At 48.2% G+C, this 21660-nt stretch overlaps 7 protein-coding genes across 7 annotated transcripts; 4 read left to right on the top strand and 3 right to left on the bottom strand.

The window, feature by feature from the left end:
- Positions 1-347: 347 nt before the first annotated feature.
- On the top strand, positions 348-4597 carry LY89DRAFT_780627 (uncharacterized protein). Its single transcript, XM_018222400.1, has 3 exons — positions 348-1632; positions 1716-2127; positions 2175-4597. The coding sequence occupies exons 1-3, from the start codon at positions 655-657 to the stop codon at positions 4349-4351; spliced, it is 3567 nt and encodes a 1188-aa protein (XP_018072936.1). The 5' UTR covers positions 348-654; the 3' UTR covers positions 4352-4597.
- Positions 4598-6200: 1603 nt separating this feature from the next.
- Positions 6201-7000, top strand: LY89DRAFT_774406 (putative UPF0157 protein YqkA; the record flags this gene model as incomplete). Its single annotated transcript, XM_018221963.1, has 2 exons — positions 6201-6664; positions 6751-7000. 2 exons carry the CDS (start codon positions 6201-6203, stop codon positions 6917-6919), a joined length of 633 nt encoding a protein of 210 aa, XP_018072935.1. The 3' UTR covers positions 6920-7000.
- Positions 7001-9085: 2085 nt separating this feature from the next.
- Positions 9086-16181, bottom strand: LY89DRAFT_780625 (uncharacterized protein). The gene is made up of 2 exons (XM_018222399.1): positions 9615-16181; positions 9086-9558 (listed from the first exon to the last, which is right to left on the bottom strand). Exons 1-2 carry the CDS (start codon positions 15905-15907, stop codon positions 9291-9293), a joined length of 6561 nt encoding a protein of 2186 aa, XP_018072934.1. The 5' UTR covers positions 15908-16181; the 3' UTR covers positions 9086-9290.
- Positions 16182-16514: 333 nt separating this feature from the next.
- Positions 16515-16800, bottom strand: LY89DRAFT_582119 (ubiquinol-cytochrome C reductase; the record flags this gene model as incomplete). The annotated part of the gene is made up of 3 exons (XM_018209146.1): positions 16515-16571; positions 16625-16673; positions 16730-16800. Coding segments are annotated over 3 exons (177 nt in total), but the record flags the coding sequence as incomplete, so codon positions are not given.
- Positions 16801-17156: 356 nt separating this feature from the next.
- LY89DRAFT_683519 (uncharacterized protein) lies at positions 17157-18085 on the top strand. The gene has a single exon (XM_018214720.1). The coding sequence runs from the start codon at positions 17281-17283 to the stop codon at positions 17857-17859; it is 579 nt and encodes a 192-aa protein (XP_018072932.1). The 5' UTR covers positions 17157-17280; the 3' UTR covers positions 17860-18085.
- Positions 18086-18131: 46 nt separating this feature from the next.
- On the top strand, positions 18132-19845 carry LY89DRAFT_683518 (putative uridine nucleosidase). The gene is made up of 3 exons (XM_018214719.1): positions 18132-18417; positions 18471-18482; positions 18714-19845. The coding sequence occupies exons 2-3, from the start codon at positions 18474-18476 to the stop codon at positions 19800-19802; spliced, it is 1098 nt and encodes a 365-aa protein (XP_018072931.1). The 5' UTR covers positions 18132-18417; positions 18471-18473; the 3' UTR covers positions 19803-19845.
- On the bottom strand, positions 19836-21610 carry LY89DRAFT_642948 (uncharacterized protein). The gene is made up of 2 exons (XM_018211776.1): positions 21391-21610; positions 19836-21338 (listed from the first exon to the last, which is right to left on the bottom strand). Exons 1-2 carry the CDS (start codon positions 21546-21548, stop codon positions 19868-19870), a joined length of 1629 nt encoding a protein of 542 aa, XP_018072930.1. The 5' UTR covers positions 21549-21610; the 3' UTR covers positions 19836-19867.
- Positions 21611-21660: the final 50 nt, after the last annotated feature.

Below are 21660 nucleotides of genomic sequence, written 5' to 3'. Positions count from 1 at the left end.
AGCATCTTCCAGGATGCATTTTAGATCCGGTGGAGAAAAGCTTGTGCAGTAAGAAGTTCTACTGAGGTAATCTGGAACGTGTGCAGAATGAATAACTTCTAGACTGGACTTGCAACTGATTTTGGTCCATGATGTATCATATGAGAGGAGTAATACAGCAGAGAGATGTCTGTATCTCTCGAACACAGTTCAGGGGACTGCCTTTGCCAGCAGAGGGCTTAAGTACTGTAGCATGGTCGGATTCTCCTCAAATTGCGCCGCCAGGAACGAAACCGAATGTCCCATCCAGGGTGATGTGGTGCTGACGAATCCTTGTGGAGATGTCGCTGTCGACTATTGGCGAGCGAATTTCGCTGTTTGACTTGAGGACCAACAACAGCAGAATTCGCGGTACTGTACAGATCGAGTGATGATGGTTGGAGACAGAGAATCAAAAATGTTTCGGGGAAGAAGTTCAAAGATAACAGGCACCATGAAGACTTGGTCTGGTCTTGGCATGAATGGCTGCACTTCCATTTTTGGAAGCGGCGCTAAAATGTTCACCATCTCCAGGGCAACAGCCTATTGTTGATTGTGTGCATCGCATTTCATCACGAAAATCAACAACTTCAACAGCGAACGCCGACAACCATCAACCACCACTAATCTGCCAATATGTCGGTCTCCGAGGATCTCATCGACTTCGATATCATCGAAAACCAGAAAGAGAATATCCAGTCTCTGCCGGGAGGACGATCAGCGCGTGCACTTGCAAGCATGTTTTCACCGTCCCCCCTCCACAAACTCGCAACACCAACACCATCCGACACGAAGAATCTTAACGATGCTATGAGAAACGAATACGAAAATGAATTACTGACCATATCGGAGTCGGACGACCCATTAGATATCTATGACCGCTATGTACGGTGGACTCTCGACGCGTATCCTTCAGCACAAGCAACGCCAGCATCACAGCTGCTTCCCCTACTCGAGCGTGCCACGAAGGCGTTCCTCAATTCCTCACAATACAAGAATGATCCACGATATCTGAAATTATGGATCTCGTACATTCGTTTTTTCTCCGACACACCGCGCGAAACATTTGCTTTCCTGGCCCGTCACAATATTGGGGAAAGTCTGGCACTATTCTACGAAGAGTTTGCTGCTTGGTTAGAAGGGGCTGGACGATGGACCCAAGCCGAAGAAGTCTATACCATGGGCATCGAGAAGGAGGCTAGACCGGCTGCCCGATTGCTAAGGAAGTATAACGAGTTCCAACAACGATTCGCACAGCGGCCAGATGACACGAATGAACCATCCTCTCCTGCTCTACCAACTGTGAGACCGGCTCTGGCCGCAAAAATTGACCCCTTTGCGGCAGCTGCACCGAGAGACCCACAGGCTCCACGACCAAACTCTGGAGTTGGAGGAGGAACGTCAAAGAGTGGACGTCAAAAGCTCACAATATTTTCTGATGCCGACAGTGCTGCGCCTGCTGTGGCATCTGTGGAGACGAAAGGGTGGGAGAGCATTGGATCGCTGGCAGATCGCAAGAAGGAAAATATGGTGGAGCCCAAGCCATGGGTTGGTGAGACTCTGAAGGCGGGCGGAAAGAAGAGTAGTACCAAGATGATGGTTTTCAAGGATGAGGTGAGCTATTTTCTTATACCCTTCAATGCAAATATTGATGATCACAGGACTAATGGTTGTCGCTACGGCGTTTTGTAATTCAGTCTCTACCTCAATTCGCATATCCACAAGTTACAGATCCCGCGCAGCAGCAAGTGACCGTAAATCAGAAAGGAAGAACGGAACGTATCCATGTGAACCTCGAAGCCATATATCATTCACCAGACGTAGTGGGATCTGAGCTTAGCTTGGAAGAGTTGAGAGCGGGCTACCGAGGCTGGCTTTCCAAGGTGTGGGAGCCAGAGATAACCAAACCCATTCTTGATGAACCGTCATTGCTTGATGAGATCCCAAAGCAATCTCCTGCCAACATTGATACACTAAATCAAGCTGTCAAAGAGAAACTCGTTATTGCTCGTGATCCCGTGTTAGACGAGAATGGGGCTGCTAAAGAACCGTCGAGAGGAGGTAGAGGCAGAAGGATGAAGATCAAAGAGGTCAACGAGACCCAAATCAGTAAGTGAACTGGGAAACTCTGTTCATTCGTTACTTACAGTGCGTAGTAAAAGCAAAACTTTCATCTCCTTCGGGGCCGAAGATGACGAAAAGAAAAGCATCCAAGGAACAAACAATGACACTTCATACTCGAGCAGCAACTGACGACATCTACGACCTGTTCAATCAGCCATTGAAGTCAGCAGAAGACGAAGAGGAAGAAGAATCGTCAAGTGACGACGATGATGGTGATATGACAGACGGTGACTATACTAGTGGAGGAGAAAGTACGGGGACTGGTCGACTTCTCACAACGAGCGAGGCTGGTGATGATGAGACCTCAGATGTGAAGAGTGTGAGCGAATGGTCAGAATTCACTGCACGGAAGCACATACCAAATTTGGATGATGATAATGAAAACACCCAAGCTTCGAGATTCACAGAATCGAATGAAGACCTGGAAGTCATCGAGGCAGAGATACCAGACGATCCAGAGGAAGAAGAGCTGGTGACGCCAATCTCGCCGGAGCTTCCAACGACCTCGAGGACGTCTTTTGTTCCAATTCCACCTGAAGATTACGAACCCCCAACTCGTCCTTATCGAGATCCTGTCCAAGTATCTCAGAATCGGCTACCTTTCATGACACCAATTGCTGAGAAAACCGAGTCTTCCCTGGGACTACCGACAATGAGACAAGAGAAGGATTATTTCTCTTCCAAGACACCAAGTAAGGAGAACGGCTCAAGAAAACCACCTGTGAGACCAATCGATGGCCTCGGCAGCAGCCCGTTTAAGGAGATCGTCAATGAAGCTGTTCCTGTTGACAGAATTCCTCAACCCCTACTCAACAAGAGCTTGAAGACCAACAAGACTGCTGCAATTGCGGCCAAAGTTCAAGCAAGTGGTGGACCACTGGCAAAGGAGATTGCAAACAAAGGTCCAATCATCAAAGATGCTCAATGCAATCCTGTTGACGACTTTACCCGAAATATGATTTTCGAAGGTCTGCAGCCTCCTCTGTCAACGTACGAAGGATTTTTCGACCACAAAGACGAAACTCTTGGCCGTTCAGCAGAAATCAGGAAATACGCAAAGGCTGCTTCGAAAATCCACAAAAATGCCAGCGACAAAACTGCTACCAACCTGACCATGCCACCTATTCTCCGATTTCCTGGTACAAATCGACATTACATGTTGAAGCGTGAACTTGGTGCGGGCGCTTTCGCCCCAGTCTACTTACTCGAGAACATTGATGGCGAGGAAGACGAGCAACAAGACGAGAACCAACCACCTAAGATGGGCAAAGGCACATTCGACGCTTATGGACGGAGAAATCTCGAAGCGCTGAAAATGGAAGATCCACCTTCCGCATGGGAATTTTACATGATGCGACAAGCAAAGCGTCGTCTTGGTGTGTCGAGAGCAGCCGAGAGTGTCATTGACGTTTACGAGATGCACCTCTACAAAGACGAATGCTATCTCATTGAAGAATTCCGGGACCAAGGAACCCTTCTCGATGTCATCAACATCTCACGAGCAGAATCAACAGCTGCCGGACCAGGCGTTATGGACGAGACAGTCGTGATGTTCTTCACCATAGAGCTTTTCCGCACCATTGAAGCTTTACACTCCAAAGGCATCCTCCACGGAGACCTCAAAGCAGACAACTGTCTCGTTCGCCTTGACGCCATCCCCGACTCTGACGTGTGGACAACCAAGTACCGAAAAGACGGCACAGGAGGCTGGAACAAGAAAGGCTTCTCACTCATCGACTTTGGTCGAGGCATCGACATGAAAGTCTTCCGACCCGACGTCCAGTTCATCGCAGACTGGAAAACGGGTCCTCAGGACTGTGCCGAGATGCGCGAACTCAGACCGTGGACCTATCAAATCGACTACCACGGCCTAGCAGGCATCATCCACTCCATGCTCTTTGGGAAGTATATCGATACCGTAGCCGATAAAGGGGCGGGTATCGGCGCGGGCGCGAAGAAGAGTTGGAGGATCAAAGAGAATTTGAAGCGGTATTGGCAAACTGAGATTTGGAGCAGGGCGTTTGATCTTTTGCTTAATCCAGGCACGCATGTAGAGGGTGAAGAGGGGAGTAGGTTGCCGGTGTTGAAAGGTATGAGAGGTGTGAGAGAGAGTATGGAGGTCTGGTTGGAGGGGAATTGTGAGAGGGGTGTAGGGCTACAGGCTAGTGTGAGGAAATTGGAGGCTCAGTTAGGGGCCAGGAGGAAGTGAGTGGGTGTTGATAGGTATATAATGAGTGCATGAGTGGCGTTGGTATGATTAGTGGAGTTGGACTGTTATTGTTAGAATTTCTGCTTACGATATTTTCTTGAGACATTTCAGTGTTGAGGATTTGCTGTGTGAATAAGTGCGAGTGCAAAAGACACATACATAGCCACCCCAACTTGTGATCTATGTCGAGATTTCATACCATGCCAGAGAGTTTGTTTTATGGACAAACTTTTCAGGGAGAAGGAGAGCTCGCTTACTTGTTAAGCGAGGAGTACGTACGGCAGGAACTTAGGACATAAAAGTCGCACGTATGATAAATAGTATGATAGAGCGAAGGGCAAAACACATTAGATTCTCGTAAAATTAAGGCTACGATGTTTCAAAATACCCCTGCTTTTTCCAGCTTGCTCTAACTGCTGCCACCTCTCGATTCTAGCACCTGCTCACAGCACAGCATAGCTGCATGCGCAAAAGTATTGCAAAAGGACTCGGATTCTGATAGTGCATAAGGACCAGAAATTGGAGCTGTCTAAGCTTCATTAGGAATGCGCGTGGGTACGAACGGAGAGTAAGGGACAGAGCTGGGGATACCCTTATTTCTTGAAACCCGAGCACCTGAGCACGTTCTCGTTAGGCTAGAGCAGTGTTATAGTTTTTGAGAATAAGGTTTGCTCCTTCTCACTTCCATGCCTCTTGGTTTGATATTTGTCTTATTGTGATGCTGTGAGCTGGTGTATTCGGAGAGTTGGTGCATGTAGAGAGTTGGTGCACTCAGAGAGATGGAGAGCAAGTGTAGTGGGAGCAAGTGTAGTGAGAGAGTGACGAGAGTATTGAATACAAATGCAGGAACTAATTGAGAAATTTAAACGAAGGTGCAATTTTCTAACCCGAGTTCTTAAATTATAGAGCATGCGCAATTTTCGAAGCTTTTTACACTAGTACCACTTCACACTTTTACCTTATCATTCTTGTGCCCTCTATGTCCTCAATCTCCTCCGTAACTATGAGCTAAGCATTTGAGCCTTCATTTATCTATTTTTTTTATTTTGGTTGTAAAAGTGAAAAGAAGAGCGGGGGGGTGGGGTTGGGTTGGTTTGTTTACTTGTTAAGCGAGAAAGGCTTCTGTGGTGTGGCTAATATAAAAATTAAAAAAACGAAAATGCAATGAAACTCAATACAAGATCTCTCGAAACCCCTAGTAAAAGTTAGAATAAAAATAGAACAACAAAGCAAAAACTTCAGGAGCAAGCGCAGTCGTATAGCGGTTGCTCCCTATCAAAACCAGACCTGGTTTATTCTCGACGCCACTTTCCCTATGTCTAGCAAGCCAGCTTTGACCTGAACCACCCGAGCCTGGGGGCCGCCCGTCTGGATACCGCTGGGTGTACTTTTGCTTATTTGGAATTATAGACGGTTTAGCGGGTTGGTATGCTAGAGGTGGAGCGCTAGGCTGAGAATGGCGCAAGGCTCTCAGGTTTTGAGTTACGGGTTAGCCTTATTACTAATTTTCGTTTTTAGGAGTAAGTTTTGAGTTATTTTTCTTTAAAGTTTCAAGTTCTGATCTCATTGGCATCAACATTCAAGCTTAGCTTTGATTGGTCGGGTACCTGCATATCGCAACACATCTTCGCTTTCAATTCTTCGATAGCGATCTGACAACAGACCAATTTTATCTTTCCGTTTTACAAACATCTTCGGACAGATTATTCGGATCAACGTCAAAAGCTTTCCAACCAACCAAGCCTTACTCAGAGGCTTGCTTCACCTGTCTACTCCCAACCATCACCAAACGTCAAAAACCTCTCATCCAAACAAGAACCTCACCTCCACAACAACTATCAGCCCCAAGATGGAACGTCCATGGTGGGAGCCCCTCCCCATCGCCCTCGAACCCCACAACCCCTCCTGGGCCACCGAATTCAACACCGCCGCACAAATGCTCCGCACCCTGCTCTCTGGCCTCCCCATCACATCCATCGAGCACATCGGCTCAACCGCCATCCCCGACCTGCTCGCCAAACCCATCCTCGACATCGACATCGTGATCTCGGGCCCCGACTTCCCGGCTATCCTGCAGCGCATGAAGGAAGGCGGGTACACGCACCTGGGCGAATGCCATTTACCGGGTCGTCACGCGTTCTGGCAACCGGGTGCGAATGCGAAGACTGGGGAGCCGACGAGGTGGGTCGAGGTTGAGGGCGTGGGAAGTGTGAGGGAGAGGAGGAGGAATACGTATGTTTGTTTTGAGAGGAGTTTGAGTTTGAGGAATCATCGGGATTTGAAGCGGGTTTTGATGGAGGATGAGGAGTTGAGGTGAGTTCTTCTCTCTATTTTCCTTTTGAATGCCCTAGTCTTTGTTGGACATTCAGTGAGTTCCAGCTAATTAGAGCGCGAATTAGAAAGGAGTATGGTGAGCGGAAGTCGTATCTGGTGCATACGCTGCTTATTGATGATGTGGAGGAGTATTGCTTTGGGAAGAATGCGGTGGTGCAGAAGATTCTGAAGAAAGCTGGGTGGAGTGATGAGGATTTGGCGGTGGTTTGCAAGACGGGTTGGTATCGAGTTTAGATGATGAGGGCGCTTAGCGAGGAAAATAGGGGAATAAGTGGGTCACAGGGGGAGAATATGAGCTTGCTTGGGACAACGTGGATGGTGCGTAGTGGGATGAGATAGCTGCAATATGCCATCCTCAGAAAGACATTATGGTGGGAGGTGAAATGGGAGAGGAATACTCAGGTGTTGCATGGCGTTCACACAGCTTAATAAACACATGATTCTGATCGCAACCACACTTCTAGGTCATGGGTGATGCTGAATGTTATAGATCTTATTGTGTATATCATCAACATCTAAAGCAGATCACTCATTATGTAAGGTTGAAAAGCCATGCTACTAATACATCAAACTTCCTTCACATTCCGTACAACCACTCTTTCATCGCCAGCCATTGAAATTGGGAGCGAAGTATCTGGGTGGAGCAGGCGGTACGACCCCGACATCCATGAAAGCCGGCAGATCCCCTCTATCGATTCTAACTGAATTCCACCTAGCAATATTATCCTGTTGTCTTATCACTCTGAAGTTGTACCGCCGATAGGGAATCGTGTGAGCATTTATCATATTTGCCGCTCTTGCCCTGGTAACAGCCGTCTGCATCTGGCCTGCCCAAGTGTTCATTGGTGAACCGTTTTGTCGAATGTCGTAGAAGATGGACCTCTCGAGACCCTCCCAGCCATAGCGCGCCCCGCGATGATTTCCAAAAATGGGTCGGAGCGTGTCGCCTCTCTGGTACGCAGTCAGATCTCCAAATGGATCTGCCATCTCTGGTAACTGATGTTGGAAAGCAAGGTGTGTAGGAGTTATGTTATATCGTTCCTTGGTATATCTCAATCACCTCTCGAAGATGTTTGTCTGAAGAATAGTCTTTCGACCACAGAGATTTTGAAGGAGTATTTATGCTCCTTGGACCAAGGTGTAGGTGAATAAATCTGGGGCCAACTACATCATAACTGTCATATTCAAAAGCACCTTGGTCTATCTTATAGCATCTGAAAGTTCTGGTCCTTGCATGGAGCCCAGGTTGGAATGAAACACAACAATCAGTCTCCTTAATGGTCAACAAACTATGTCATGATCAAGAAGTGCTTTTCTTCAAAGGAGGAAGACACAGTGACGAGAGTTTCTACTTGGTCCTCAAACCGCATGTATCAAGTTCTCTACAAATTCCCTGCGCCGACTGAAAGCCTTCCGATATCTGGGTTTTAATAACTGTTCTAACAATTGTAGCCCTCTCACCAAGAACATCTAAGGTCTAGCAGGCTGGCAATATAAGACGAAATATTCCCGTGAGGGATAATATCATTATCATTGTCATTACATTACAGCCATTTTCATGTGAAGTTCAAAAACGTCTACAAAATCCATGCCTCACACCTCATTCATCCATCACACATCCATCACAAACCGCCTGATAATCAAGCTCCTGTTTTACACGCTACTCAACAACGTATGCCTATCTTTTTCGCTGACTTTGTAAAAACTCACGAAGCGGTCGTTCAAGAATAAATCTAAGTCCCGCTTGACGGTCTCGCAACTCGCTCTCCCGGGTTCGAAGTTCCTCGGCCTTGTATATGCGATCAGGGACGCAAATTCGATCCTTGTAATCCTTTGCAGCTTTGCTGGCTTCCGAGACTGCTTGCTGCATTTCATCTGGTGTGATAGGTGGATTGCTCTTGCGTGCTTGCAGTTCGGCTAGTATTGCCCATTCGAATGGTCGCCATTCTGGGTTGACAGTAGGATCGTTTGAAGTAGCAACTTTTAGAGCAGTACCGGATAGCATAGCACCGCTTGATTCAGCACTAGCACTAGCACTCTCTTTGACAAGCGGAATAGTCTTTTCTCCTTGCAATTGCTCGTCGTCGAATGACATACTGATATTGAAGTCTATGTTCGTAGAATGGCGACGAAGCTCGATTTCTGTGCAATAGTGTCGATAATCTCCAGGTCAATGTGTGTCGAGGGTTTGCGGTTGTATCAGCTATGTGCGAAGTTGGTGTGTGGAGGTCTTTTATGTATAATTGGCTGAGAGCCGCATTATTCACACCCCCCTTGAAAACAATAGCACAATAACCTTCAACGTGAGGGTGACTAACCCTAAGACTGGCGGACAATGGCATTCACAAGCAAGACTTGCAAATCAACACTTGTCAATTGGGAAGAGACAACCAGAACAAGCACGGTAAAGTCCATGCATTAACAAAACACTGAAATCTATCTACCACGCCATACTAAACCGCACATGCATGAACCGGTTTTCGTTCGGAAGCATCAAAATGATATTCCCCCAATTCGTTAACCGTCATCCTCATCTAAACGCCGATAAAGACAGACCATCGAAGTTTATCCATCAACTTCTCTACCTCAGTCCAGCAACCAAGATCTAAATCGTCTCCCAACCACCATTGTTGATATCCATCTCCAACTTTCGGGAAATCACGCTGGGAACTCCATGGCCCAGCCAGACAGTCCTCAGTAAGGCATCATATCGCTTTTGATTCAGGAACAATTGTCTCGAATGTCTCAATCCTGGATCGACTTCACCATACTTGTCGATGTACGGAGCCACCATCCACGAGCCTGAAGTATGGTATAGGTAGAAGACCGTGCACTTGCGAATATTGATGAAGAGACCAATGTTTTGTTGGCACCTGGGTAGGATTAGTAAATGTATAGCGTTAGTGAGGAAGGTAACAAGACGGCTTACTTCAGCATGTGTTGCTGGGCTCCACCAATTTGTTGGACCCTGCCAGTAGGAGATCGTGGTCCGTCCTTCAGACAGCATATGCTTTGGCCACAGGTAATGACGCCACAGAACAAGCAGAGCATTGGATCCGATACATCTTTGCCGGTCGTTGGACATCGGCGCTTCATGGTCTCCTCCATCAATGTGTCGTAGTTCTTCGGTAATCCAATGAGCTCAAAAATTGCTGGATGGCTGAGGGAGATCTTCGAAGGGCTTTCTGAAGTCTGTGGATGGCAACCAGCACGCAGTACCCAGCCTTGGGCAAGAGGAGACAGCGGACTTTTGCCGTATATCGACGCACACATCTCGTCAAAAGTCGGTAAGCGAAGTGCCTCGGTCAGTCGATCAAGTTCATCTGCACTAGGGTCTGAAGAAACATGGTTATGGAACGCGACGCCATAGCGGACGTGCAGCAATAGAGCAACTTTTCGAAGAAACACGAGTGCGTACTTCTTGGCGAAGGAGCGACATGATTCTGCTCCATCGAAACAAGGCTGCTCCATGACGGAGCTTGGAGGCTCCTTCCGGTGACTGCCATTCGATAGGTCCCAGGAGCGAACCTGACAGCAGAAGTACTTGAATGCATCAAGGCCTTGGGGATTCGATGGTTCGAAGTCGTAGTTGATCCACGACAAGAAGCTCGATTTGCCCTTGTTACGACTCATCTTCATCACGACTTTGATGAGCTCCGCGAGATAGCAGAGTTTGATAACGTGCATGATGTCGATTTCATCATCCATGGCAGCCAAGCATAGAGAACACTCCGTGAGAAATACGAATATGTCTTTCTCGAGTAGACATTCAGCAGTTGAATCTCGATAAGTCGATTCCTGTCCCGTGGTTTGCTTCAAGCTTGATGGCAAGAAGAGCTGCTGGAATTGATCCTCATAGTCAGTCGTAAAGTCTTGAGCGATGCGACTACCCATCCTGACTCCGCCAACAGAAACATACGATGATGCTGTTTCTGCAAGCACCCTGAGATGAACAAGAGCTTGTTGTGGTACACCTTCGAGGAAGGTCATAACACTCTGTGAGGCAACCCCACGTTGGTGTATTTCAACCGCAGAAATCGAGAAGCCTAGGCTTTGGGCAAGGGTATCATTGGCACAAAGATCGTCCAGAGGCCCATCATTTTGTTGGCTTGGCAAAATTCGATGTCGTGTTGGAAGCCTGTTCTTTTGCATGGTGTCCCGCAGGCGACGATATATTCCCACTAATTCTGTCATCAGAGAGCTATTGTGTGTTGGTGAATTAGAGGAGTTCGAGGAACTGTGGTCTAAACGAATGGTATGGCCCGGTGTCGGTCCTGGAGGTAATGGTCCCAATGGCAATAATCCCATAGCTGTAGGCGTGACTGCAGGCACCAGTGGGTTCCAAGCTTCGCTCAGCAAGTCGGATGTTCTTGCATTCAGTGAATTCAGCAATACAGAATTGTTTTGCTGCATGAAGAAGGCCCTTTCTCGTTCGCCGGAGTTCGGGAAAGCCAGAGGTACTGAATCAGATTGGACAGTGACAGATTTAATCCAGTCGTTAAAGTTTGTTTTGGGCTGTAGGCGGTTGATGGATAATTCTTCCTTTGGAGCCCAAATGATGGGCAAAAATGAATTTCCCAAGGCTTTGCACAAAGGGCAAACGAACTCATTCATATCCAGGCGTTCGGGATGATGTCGAGCAATCTGATGTTGGTGTCGGCGATTTGAAGCTTCATAGTAGACTTCAAAACATTTATAGTGCATGATGTGGCCGCAACCGACCGAGACAGGCCCGTTGCGGGTTGAGCCTGATGGGAATCCTTTGCCGATGAACTGGCGTTCCGTGACAATCTCGACGCCACTAGCTGTGACTTTATGAACCTGCTCTCTGTTTTCACCAGCCACTCCACAAGGACGAATGCTTTCGGCAGAACGGTCTAGACTTGAAGGAGTCTTGGCAACCTCACGAACAAAGTCTGGATCTTGAAAGTCTGTTTGTCGTAAGATTGTACTTGGGGTCACCAGTGCGAAAGTGCCATATAATCTTCCATCTTTGGTCTCCTCTTGGCAGAGGATGCATGTGCCAGAAGGATACTGCCAGTAAGTCTTCTGATCTTCTCCTTCTACCTCCAAGTTATCATCACTAATGTCATCCTCACCCCAATCGATGTCGCCTTGATTATCGATGAAATTTCTCTGCTGTTGCTGAAATTGGGCCATAACTTTGGCTTGTCTTTCCATTGCAGCCTGCTTCTTCTTCTCGCGATCTTCAAGGACGTTGTTGTTTGCCGGAGAAGCTGTTGAAATCCTATCAACAGGTACGCCCAAGCGAGCGAAGGATGCCTCGAAATTCCGCGGTTGCTTTTGCTTCATTCGCTTCAAGACAAGCGCAATCTTCGTATGGCAAGCCTTGTATTCGTCTTTCCGAGATAGCATTTCCAGCAGGGCTGCAATTGTCTTTGACGGCGGTGACTGTTTAAGGAAATTGGTGCGAGCTGGAGCAGTGAGAGCAATGTAAACGAAAGACTGGAGAGACTCTTCTGACATCTCGTCCTCATCGGTTTTATCTTCAGCGATAGCAATCAGGACAAGATGAAGGACAACTTGTAAGAAAGCCTCAACTCGAGTCATTGGGACGGTAGGTGCCACAGCTTGAGCCTGAACACTGTACATCAAAGCATAGTAGACAATTTGTCCAAATATGCCAGTCCTCGTGAAAGCCGCAAGGTCTGCAAAAGCACCTGACTCGATGACCTTAAGCTTGGGCTCGAAGACAATGTCTGTGGCAGCTCGTCCTGTCTTCTTTGCCATCCAGATCTTGTACGCGTTTTCAGATTCTTCACGCTGGTTCTTGTTGTAATGCGCAATATATGGGTCGATGTCCTCGAGAAATTGCTCTTTCAGTTCAAAAGTCCCGACATCCGACAGGCCCTCGGGAGGTTTGAAGGTAGTCATCTCATCGAGGATGTCTTGGCACTCTTCTTGGTCCTGGAATTTGTCTGGCAACTTACTGCAGATCTCAGAGAATGACAATGGCTTAAAGCAAAGCACATGCGTAATGTCTCTTCTCATGGCAAGCACATGTGGACTTTGGTCCTCTTCGCTAGTAACTAGAGACGTTCGATCGCTGATCAGCACGATGAGGAGGTGGATCAAATCTTCCACCACGTCCAGGACCTGACCATCTTCAAGGCTATCTGCTTTTTGCTCATAGATCCCCTTCATCCAGTGTTCGAGTCCAAAGCGATCAATAATTGATACCAAAACTCGCGCCGGAGGGCACACTACCATCGCAGTTTGTAGCAAGAAGATATCTCTATGATGGGAGACGTCCCGCTGACTGACACCCCGGTATGTACCCATCTGATGACGAAGACTCATACCATTGCGTACCCACATGCCAGCTTTCATTTGCGCTAGCCAGGCACAAACGCGTAGAGGATAGTCGAAGGCGGCCATGAGATGGTCTTCGGGTGTGTACTCTTGGCTTGGCATCGTTCTTTGCCCCATTGATTTCGGCTTCTGGAGTAGATCAGCTGTGGTGAAGCTCAATAAATGCTGAAGATTCTCCCGTGACATATTCTTGCCACACTCGATGAGCCACGACAGGGTGTAATGTAAAGCATGGTGAAAACTGATAGGCTGCGATTCCACAACAAATTTGACGACGTGGTGTTGTAGAAACTTTCCTGATCTTTCTGTTGTGTCGAATTCGTAGTCGCCAACTTTCTTGAATTTGATCTCATCCTTAATTTCTGCTTGCACAAAGCGTCTCCTCTCTGTCCCCAAGGAGTTGAGAATGACAGCTTTGGCAGTTAATCTGATGGCATTAGATATGTACGTGTGATCCTCCCCAGGACTCCACTTGAATGATTCCGAGAATTGTCGACATAATCGGTTGATTTCTCGAGTGATCAAAGAGGCACTGATCCAAGCGTCGGTCTCGTACTCGACGTGTTCTCCGACAGCTCGAACATTGGGACAGATGCCTTGATGAAGCTTGACTAGGTCCAAGAATTGCAACATATACCTATCATCGACACGAAGCTTCTCCTGAACGTGATCCGAACTGAAGAGATATCTGAGATCCATGAAGAAATGATACATCCTTCGATTGGTGACAGAACCAGAGTCAAATGCTAAGGTGGCATTTGGGTTGATTTCATGAGGGTGCCCGACCTGTCGAGTGGTGAGGAACGTGTACAGAATTGCCATTAGATTCGTCAGGAAATTGCCTCTCTCGATGATTTCAGCTGTGATGGTTGGTGTCGTCAACATCTGAAGTGAAATGTTGATAATTGAATGATCAGGCTCTCGATCAGCTATCAGATAAAGCTGCGCGAGCGTAGTATAAAGACCAGCAAATCTTAAGCCAAGGATGCGCTTGAATTCCGGAATAGTGACCACTGTGGAGATGTAGAGATCACGAAGGTCGATACGAACTTTCTTCCACATTCGCAAATCGAACAAGATCATCCAGTCCAGCCTCAGGCGCTTGAACAGATTCTCATGTATAGCGACAGGCATTGCTTCTCGGAATCCGGGAGGGGTCTCGAGCCAGTATTTAGGAGGTCTCGGAGCATCTTGCAGTTTAGCAACCCCCCGTGGAGTTTTAGGAATGTCAAGACCAGCTTTGGCATAGATGGGCGGTGCTATCAAAGGTTGCATCTCTGCTGTATCGGAATCTGATGGGGTGAGGTCACGATCTCGAATGGGTTCTCGAAGTGGTCTGACAGGTGCTGGAGGCGGAGGAGGTGGTGGTGGAGGATAACCAGCCATGGTAGCCTCTGAAACTTCCATGGGCGAATTTTCACGGTCGTTCTGATCCATGTCAACGTCCCCATCGGCATCTGTTCGCTGACTTGCGGACGCTGGCACCATATTTGCTGGGACTTGGACCAAATATTCCATCATAGTTGCAGGGCCGTCGCCAAACTCAGATTCGTCTGCATCATCTACATCAACCGTTCCCCCTTCAATCTGAAAGACAACATCGCCATCATCATCGTCGTCCGGTTCTTCTGGATTCGAGGCAGCATCATTATCGTCGTCATCGTCAGAGCCAGATTCTGCATTTGCAGCTAGAGCAGCAGCTCTGATGATTCTTGCCTGCTGCATAAGCATTGCTTCGCGGTAGTTGACACGCTCCTCAATCTCGTGGTCATCAATTCCTTTCATGCCTACATCCTTGTTGCTTGCTTCACTTCCAAGGCTCCATGGCTTTAACATCTCCTCACAGACCACTTGTCGTAAGATATTGTGATCCGAACCTACGCTGCAGCCAGCAATGTCACTCAGCCATTCAATGATAGTGCCACACATCTGTTCTCGGAAGGTATCTCGAGCTGAGCGGATCGTGACAGTAACTTTAATCTGCTCAATGACTTCTGAAACAGCAAGAAGTTCGTCCACGTCAAAACTATACTTCACGATACTCCGTCCAATATCATCAGTCTCGTGTGCTCTCTGTAGCCCTTCTCTAGATGTGACTTTGCAAGCTCTCGCAACTTGGTCACGAACCTCGTTAACGGTGTGCTTTTCGTCGTTCCACAATAGCAAGGCAAACTCGCAAGGATCCTCTGCAATATCTCCATCGTAGAATTGTGAAGTCAACCGTGACTGTTCTTCGTCTAAGAGGATGTTGGCTTTGGATTTCGGAAGACGAAGCTGCTCGGGAGAGCAAGATATAACATCACAGATGTAGTCAAACACTCTCCCAATTGTCATACGGATAGCTTCCACAAGGTCGTTCGGTAACGAAGGAGCTTTTCCTTTTCCCTTGCCCTGCAATTCATCATCATGCGGGGTATGTATAGAGCAGTGGACTGGCAATCGCCATGCTTCAGGGTCGCCACAGTCACAACAACCACTATTGCCCAGAGACACGCTGACATAGACCATATGTCCCGTATGGTCCGAAGAGTCGTAGCATCGACTGCAGAGTACGCAAGTGTCATCTTGGCTGCATGTCTTGCATCTGTACGTAGCTTCGCCAGCTTTGAAGATGTGCCCGCAAGCCTTCCCTCTTGCTGCCTCGGTGAACTCATCTCCATCTGCCCCGCCTTGCGCCTTTCTCAGCTTCCATGTTGCATTCTGCAGAGGACGAGTGTTGTCTGGGAAGAAGAGCCGCAGATAGTCGGATCTTCCACAAGCTAGGGACCAGAATAGGGACTGGAGCAGGGTATTCTCAGCATGCTGGGTATATCGATTCTTGTGGACGCGGGGTTGGGTCTTGAGGAACTCGCAGAGCTGCCGCTCTTGTGTCGACATAGACTCCATCATCTGATTCGGTTATCTGTTCGCATATCGTTCGGTGCTCGCTGCGTCGTACTTTGGTGATGTTGCGGGGTTGCGCAAATGCGTGGGATGGCGCTTCAATGAGCTGTGAGTGTTGGTAGCCTCGAGATGCTAGTGTTCGCCGTCAGGAACAGCTACGAATGCGCGAATGGCCCCTGCAGTGTGGCTGAAATCGGTGTGATGCGGTACCAATGCGAGAGATCAACTCAGAATGCGGTATCCAGAAGCTTTATGTACTTGTGGCAAGGTGTTTGAGGGATTGCAGTGGAGGGAAACGAAATATTTTGTCATAGTTCGGCTCCTCACTAAAAGAAGGCTACAAGATTCTTTGCTCTGAATCAGACCGTTTCTTGATTCAGACCGTATCAGACCGTTTCTCGAACCACAACAGAGTAGCATGGTTTTCTGCTTTTCCACAAAGAAAAGACAATCATCGGTGTAAGATAAGATTCACAAGTGCAGCTTGAAAATGTAGTACAATGCTTGTCTTTTATACAGCTCAACCGCAAGCCTGAAGGCCTTTCATCCATGCTTCCTTTGTCTATCATGCCTTTCTCAAATCCCAAACTCTGCAGACACTCCATCTAACCCTCTATTCATCGTCGTCTTCGCTCTGGATGTATTTGGCTCGGATATCCTTCCATTGTCGCTATCGTAATCATCAGCCCACACCTCGAAATAGTTCAACTCGGCAGAACCTACTCCTTTGTTTAAGCCATCCCAAATCTTATCAGAGGCGTTGTCGAATGCCCTAGATCTCAATCAGTCTCTTTTGTACGATTGCCGGTGGTGTTCACCGGTACATACATCTCGAATCCGAATGCACCAGCAAAGATGACACCCAAGAACATGTAATTTCTTCGTACGAGGAAGCTATAGAAGTACCACAGTCAGTAACTCGTCTGCCACTGCCTTCCGCCTCGAATTGAGTTATCGGATTGGGTTCGGGACGGAGGGACTTGCTTGTAGATTGGACGACCGGCGGTAGCCTGCAATTGAATGGGTTAGCGGTGGTCAACAGGCGTCACAATATAATCAGGAGCTTCACTTACCATTGTGAATTATGTAGCAGGGAGCGCGACGAGGTAAAGGATGAGTATCTTCGCTGGTGGTTCCGTGAAGTGTTTGAATCCCGGAAGCTCTGGACTTTTAGCTTGCTTTTCGGGTGTCACGTGAAATGGAGATCCCGACAAAGACTTCAGCCTCGTCGTACAAGCTGTAGTGCACAGTTTTATTCTTCTTCTAGCTCCAACAAACACTTAGGCCGGGCGCCAATTTCCTTCCTTCTCGACAGAAAAGCTGGTGTAATATCTTTTCCTGAACCCCGGAAGTCCCAACTGGGCACCAATTGCTACGAAATGCCTTCCGTGCCCACTCCGTCAAAAGCTGGCATCATCGAGACGAATTCCGGTGAGCGACATATTCCTGCTTCCGTACGACCCGACGGATCGCAGCGAAAGGAAATCAAGATTCGTCCAGGGTATAAACCCCCAGAAGATGTCGAGGTCTACAAGAACCGCACTGCAGAATCGTGGAAGACTCGAGGTAGTGGAGGCGTCCCAGGCGCGGAGGGTTTGAAGGACGAGAAAGAGGGTTCGGCGGCTAGCAATAAGAACGCAAAGAGAAGAGAGGCACGCAAGAAGGCAAAGGCTGCAGAGGAAGGGGGCGAGAAGGCCAAGGACGGGGCTGAAGTCGTAGACAAGCAAGAGGCTATGGTGGTCGAGGATCCAGAGGCTGAAAAGGAAAAGAAGGCTAGGGCTCTGAAAAAGAAGTTAAAGCAAGCCAAGGACTTAAAGGAAAAGAAGGAAGGTGGCGGTGCACTTCTACCGGAACAGTTCGCAAAAGTCATCAAGATCAACGAATTGATTCGAGAGCTTGATGCTCTAGGATTTGATGCGGAGGGAGAGCCAAAAGCTGTAGCTGAGGAGAAGAAATGATGAGATTTTAGGTCATTTATGAATCTTGTCCACTGGCGTTTGGGACAACATGGTAGAGGACATATGGGGCGTGTTTTGGCGTTCGGGGTTGGTCATTACAGGCGTTGAATTCGGCTTTGCGTGTTGGAATTTCGAAGATACTTGACGAATTCAAGCGTGGTATTCTGAATAATACAAGATCCTATTGCAGACATCTTTCAATGCATAGCCTACTGGTTTCATGCAGAAACAGGTTGTTCCAGTATATTCCGTGACTACATGCTCCGTGAACAGGTTCATCTTAGAGCTATTGTCAACTTCTTGACTAGATTTTGGGTCTCTATTTCAGATTTCGCCATTAACATCCTAAAATAACATAAAAGGGGTGAACTTCGCTTAAACTACTAGAAGATCTTCGCCGAGTCTCTCCCACTTTTCAACAACACCAAAACATACTCACCATTCGAAAGGGCTCTCTTTTCATTACGAAAGTTTCGTTCCAGTCGTAGAAGAGTTGACCTAGGGACTACAGAATGGGGAGCGAAGACAAAATTCCAGTCTGGCTGGACTGTGATCCAGGTATGTCCTCAACTTCCCCTCTCGCCTAGACCGTCTTCTAACAAGTCTCGTAGGGCATGATGTATGTACGTTCCGCTCCAAGACATACCCTCTTGGCTCCTATATTACCAAGTGCCAAGTGGCTGGCTGTTGACGTCCCAATGCTGGCTGTATGCTCTCGCATTCAGAATGGAAGCATTTCTTACCACGTGACTCATGTTGTCCTCACTCAAAGTCTCTCTCGAAATGCCTCTCAAGTCTCCTATCTTGACTTTATCATCAATACGTTAATGTATATAAAGCTAAAAATGGCATAGGACGCGTTCGCCATCCTCATGTCCGCCTACCACCCCTCACTCAACCTCCTAGGAATAACCACCGTCCACGGAAACTCATCCCTCCCACACACAACCCACAATGCCCTCTCCCTCCTAACAGCTATCGGTGCGCCCTCCATCCCCGTCTACCCTGGCTCCGCAAATGGCCTCACCCGTCCCGCTGTGCACGCCCCAGCAATCCACGGCGCATCTGGTCTAGACGGGACCACTCTCCTTCCCACCCCAATCAATACCCACGCCACGGAGCCATTCATCGAAGCCATGTCCACGGCTCTCCTCTCCACGCCCAAAGGCACAGCTTGGTTAATAGCCACAGGGGCACTAACCAACATCGCCTTGTTATTCGAGCAACATCCAGAAGTAGCGGAGCATATCAAAGGACTAAGTCTCATGGGCGGCGCGATAGGAGGTGGGTTCACCAATGCACCGATGGGGAAAGTGGACGATAGAGAAAGGATTGGGAATTGGAGCGCGTGGGCTGAGTTCAATATCCTCGTTGACCCTGAAGCCGCACAGGCATTGTTCTCGAATCCGGTGTTGAGGACTAAGATGGTTATGATTCCGTTAGATGTTACGCATCTCGTGCTTGCTACGGGAGAGGTGCAGAGTTTGTTGTTGCATGGGAAAGGAGGCGGTGCCGCCAGTGTTTTGGAGGACGGGAAAGTAGGCGAGGGGAAGAGTACATTGAGGAAGATGCTGGTTGAGCTTTTGCTTTTCTTTGCTAAGACGTATAAGGATGTGTTTGGGATTGAAGAGGGCCCGCCGTTGCATGATCCTCTTGCAGTAGCTGTTATTTTGGATGGAATTGCGGGAGCTGAGATTCCGTTCTATGACTTTGAAGATGGCAAGGACAGGAAGGAGAGGTATGATGTCCATGTTGTCACTGAAGGAAGTCATGAGGAGGCACAGAATGGTGCAGAGACAGGGAGGACGATTGTGAAGCTGCTGCCAGAAGGCGAGGAAGGGGTCAAAATTCCTAGAAACCTGGATGTCAAGCGATTTTGGGGCGTTCTGGAAGACAGTTTAGAGAGGGCAAATGCGGTCAATAGAGCCAACGGGGTTTCATGAAAAAAATATATCGCGAGACCATTTTCGAGAATCATAGCATCATGTAATTTAGATTGCGAAGCTTTCTAAGATTCTGCCTTTCTCCTTTCCATGACTTTCAGGACATCAGCAGCACTATTCGAGTCTCCTTTCCTCTTCTTGGGGCCTCTCTTTCGCTTGCCTTCACCCTCGCCTTTCTCATCATCGCCGTCATCATCTCCACCACCCCACACACTCAACTTAACTTTCTTCTCTTCAAAGTCCTCTTCATCCTCAAATCTACTACTACCAAAGCCCATATCCATATCCTGAGCATCGCGGTCATCCTGCTGCAACATTTTCTTGCGACGAGCCTCTTTAGTGAGTTCCTCTTCGCTTTTCGAGGCTTTCTCGATAGGTGTAAGTGACGATGCTTTCTTGAGAGCTGCCATGAAAACTGGATCCGATAATGCAGCGGGCTTGGAGCCATCTTCTTCTGCTGAGGACTTTGAGTTGCCGAAATAATTTCGTGCAGCTGGTTTTGGCCTAGGTGGCGGTCCCATACTTCCCGGTTCGGACTTTGTTTCTGGTTCTGATTTCGTTGTTTCTGTGACTTCGCCGTCTTCGCCTTGTTCTTCGGAGGCATCCTCATCAAGCCCAGCTAAAGGATCATAATCATCTCCAACATCGTCAAATATGTCGATGTCTTCTTCCTCGACTGCTGGCGGGACGTCTGGAACTTCCATGCCCAAAGGTTTGGCATCTTTGTCCGGCATCAAAAGACCCTTGCCCTTCTCCTCGGGCTCTTTTTCGACGAGCTGGAGCTTTCTAACTTTCCTTTTCTCGTTTCCGTCTTCATCGATCGTAATAAGCACTTCCCTTCCTTTACTATCCCTCTCAATCCTACTCTCGGCTCTCTTCTCACCAACTTTCTTGAATCTCGAACCGAGGCTAGGTTGTGCAGCTTCTTTCGCCGCTTGTCTTGCAGCCTTCATCCCAGCCAATATCTGATCTCTATTCCGTTTCTTGCCTGTCAAGGCAGGAGGAGCCATCTCACCCTTCTTCTTGGCTTTCTCGTGAACGACAGCTTCCACCTCCTTGTCTTCCAGCTTCTCAAACTCATCATCCATATCCTCCCCGTTCCCCACTTCCTCACCCTCATCGACTTGCTCCTCGGCAGCAGGTTTCGCTTTGGGCTCAAGCACATCTCCAACATCCACCTCACCTCTCCTAACCCTCTCTAATAAACTCCAGTCCAGACCCTTGACCAACCCCGCCCTCTCAGCGCCCACATCATCCCCTAGGATCTCCTCTCGTAGCTTAACAAATGTCTCCTCATCGATCTGCTGCAGCTTCATCATCTCCTCCAATGCCTTGACCCTCTTCACCTTATCATTCTCTTCCTCCTCATCTCCACCGCTCCTTTGTTTCGCACGATCAACGTAACCCTGAGGTAATTTCGCACCTTTAGGAGCTGCACTACTGCGGAACTTTTTCTGTGATTGTGAGGTTGAGGAATTTCGTTCCGCGAGCTGGCGGGCAAAGTCGTTGTGTGGGGTTCGACCTGCTATTGAACGTCTGTGAAATTATTAGTATGGTTTTTCACGTCTTGGCGAGGGAGCAGACGTACGGTGTCATAGGAATAGAGCTCCTCATCCTGGAGCCCAGCGCGGTTGGTGTCGCGGATACGCCATTGCGAATACTCTGGCCTTCCGCAGGCGGCGAAGATGCGTTTGCTTGTCGAGCAGGTGTATCGAGGACCAGCTTCCGGAACTGAGAGTTGTTCATTGTGAGGTAGAGTATTGAGGAGTGCTTTCGCAGACCTTGTCACAGATGGTGGAGGTTTAGTCTTCAGCCTTGTGGAGAGTTTTTAGCGCCTTGACGGTTCGGGAGGTTTGGC

The sequence above is a fragment of the Mollisia scopiformis genome (assembly GCF_001500285.1).
Source record: "Mollisia scopiformis unplaced genomic scaffold LY89scaffold_9, whole genome shotgun sequence".
Classification (NCBI taxonomy): Eukaryota; Fungi; Ascomycota; class Leotiomycetes; order Helotiales; family Mollisiaceae; genus Mollisia; species Mollisia scopiformis.
Note: the sequence above shows the minus strand (reverse complement) of the source record. Positions and strands in the feature narration are given on the sequence as shown.

Coding starts and splice junctions, on each gene's coding strand:
- LY89DRAFT_780627 (XM_018222400.1), top strand. CDS start 655: ATGTCGGTCTCCGAGGATCTCATCGACTTCGATATCATCGAAAACCAG. Junction 1,633..1,715: donor TGATGGTTTTCAAGGATGAG/GTGAGCTATTTT, acceptor TTTGTAATTCAG/TCTCTACCTCAATTCGCATA. Junction 2,128..2,174: donor GGTCAACGAGACCCAAATCA/GTAAGTGAACTG, acceptor TACAGTGCGTAG/TAAAAGCAAAACTTTCATCT.
- LY89DRAFT_780625 (XM_018222399.1), bottom strand. CDS start 15,907: ATGATGGAGTCTATGTCGACACAAGAGCGGCAGCTCTGCGAGTTCCTC. Junction 9,559..9,614: donor GCCCAGCAACACATGCTGAA/GTAAGCCGTCTT, acceptor AATCCTACCCAG/GTGCCAACAAAACATTGGTC.
- LY89DRAFT_683519 (XM_018214720.1), top strand. CDS start 17,281: ATGCCTTCCGTGCCCACTCCGTCAAAAGCTGGCATCATCGAGACGAAT.
- LY89DRAFT_642948 (XM_018211776.1), bottom strand. CDS start 21,548: ATGAACAACTCTCAGTTCCGGAAGCTGGTCCTCGATACACCTGCTCGA. Junction 21,339..21,390: donor AGCTCTATTCCTATGACACC/GTACGTCTGCTC, acceptor ATAATTTCACAG/ACGTTCAATAGCAGGTCGAA.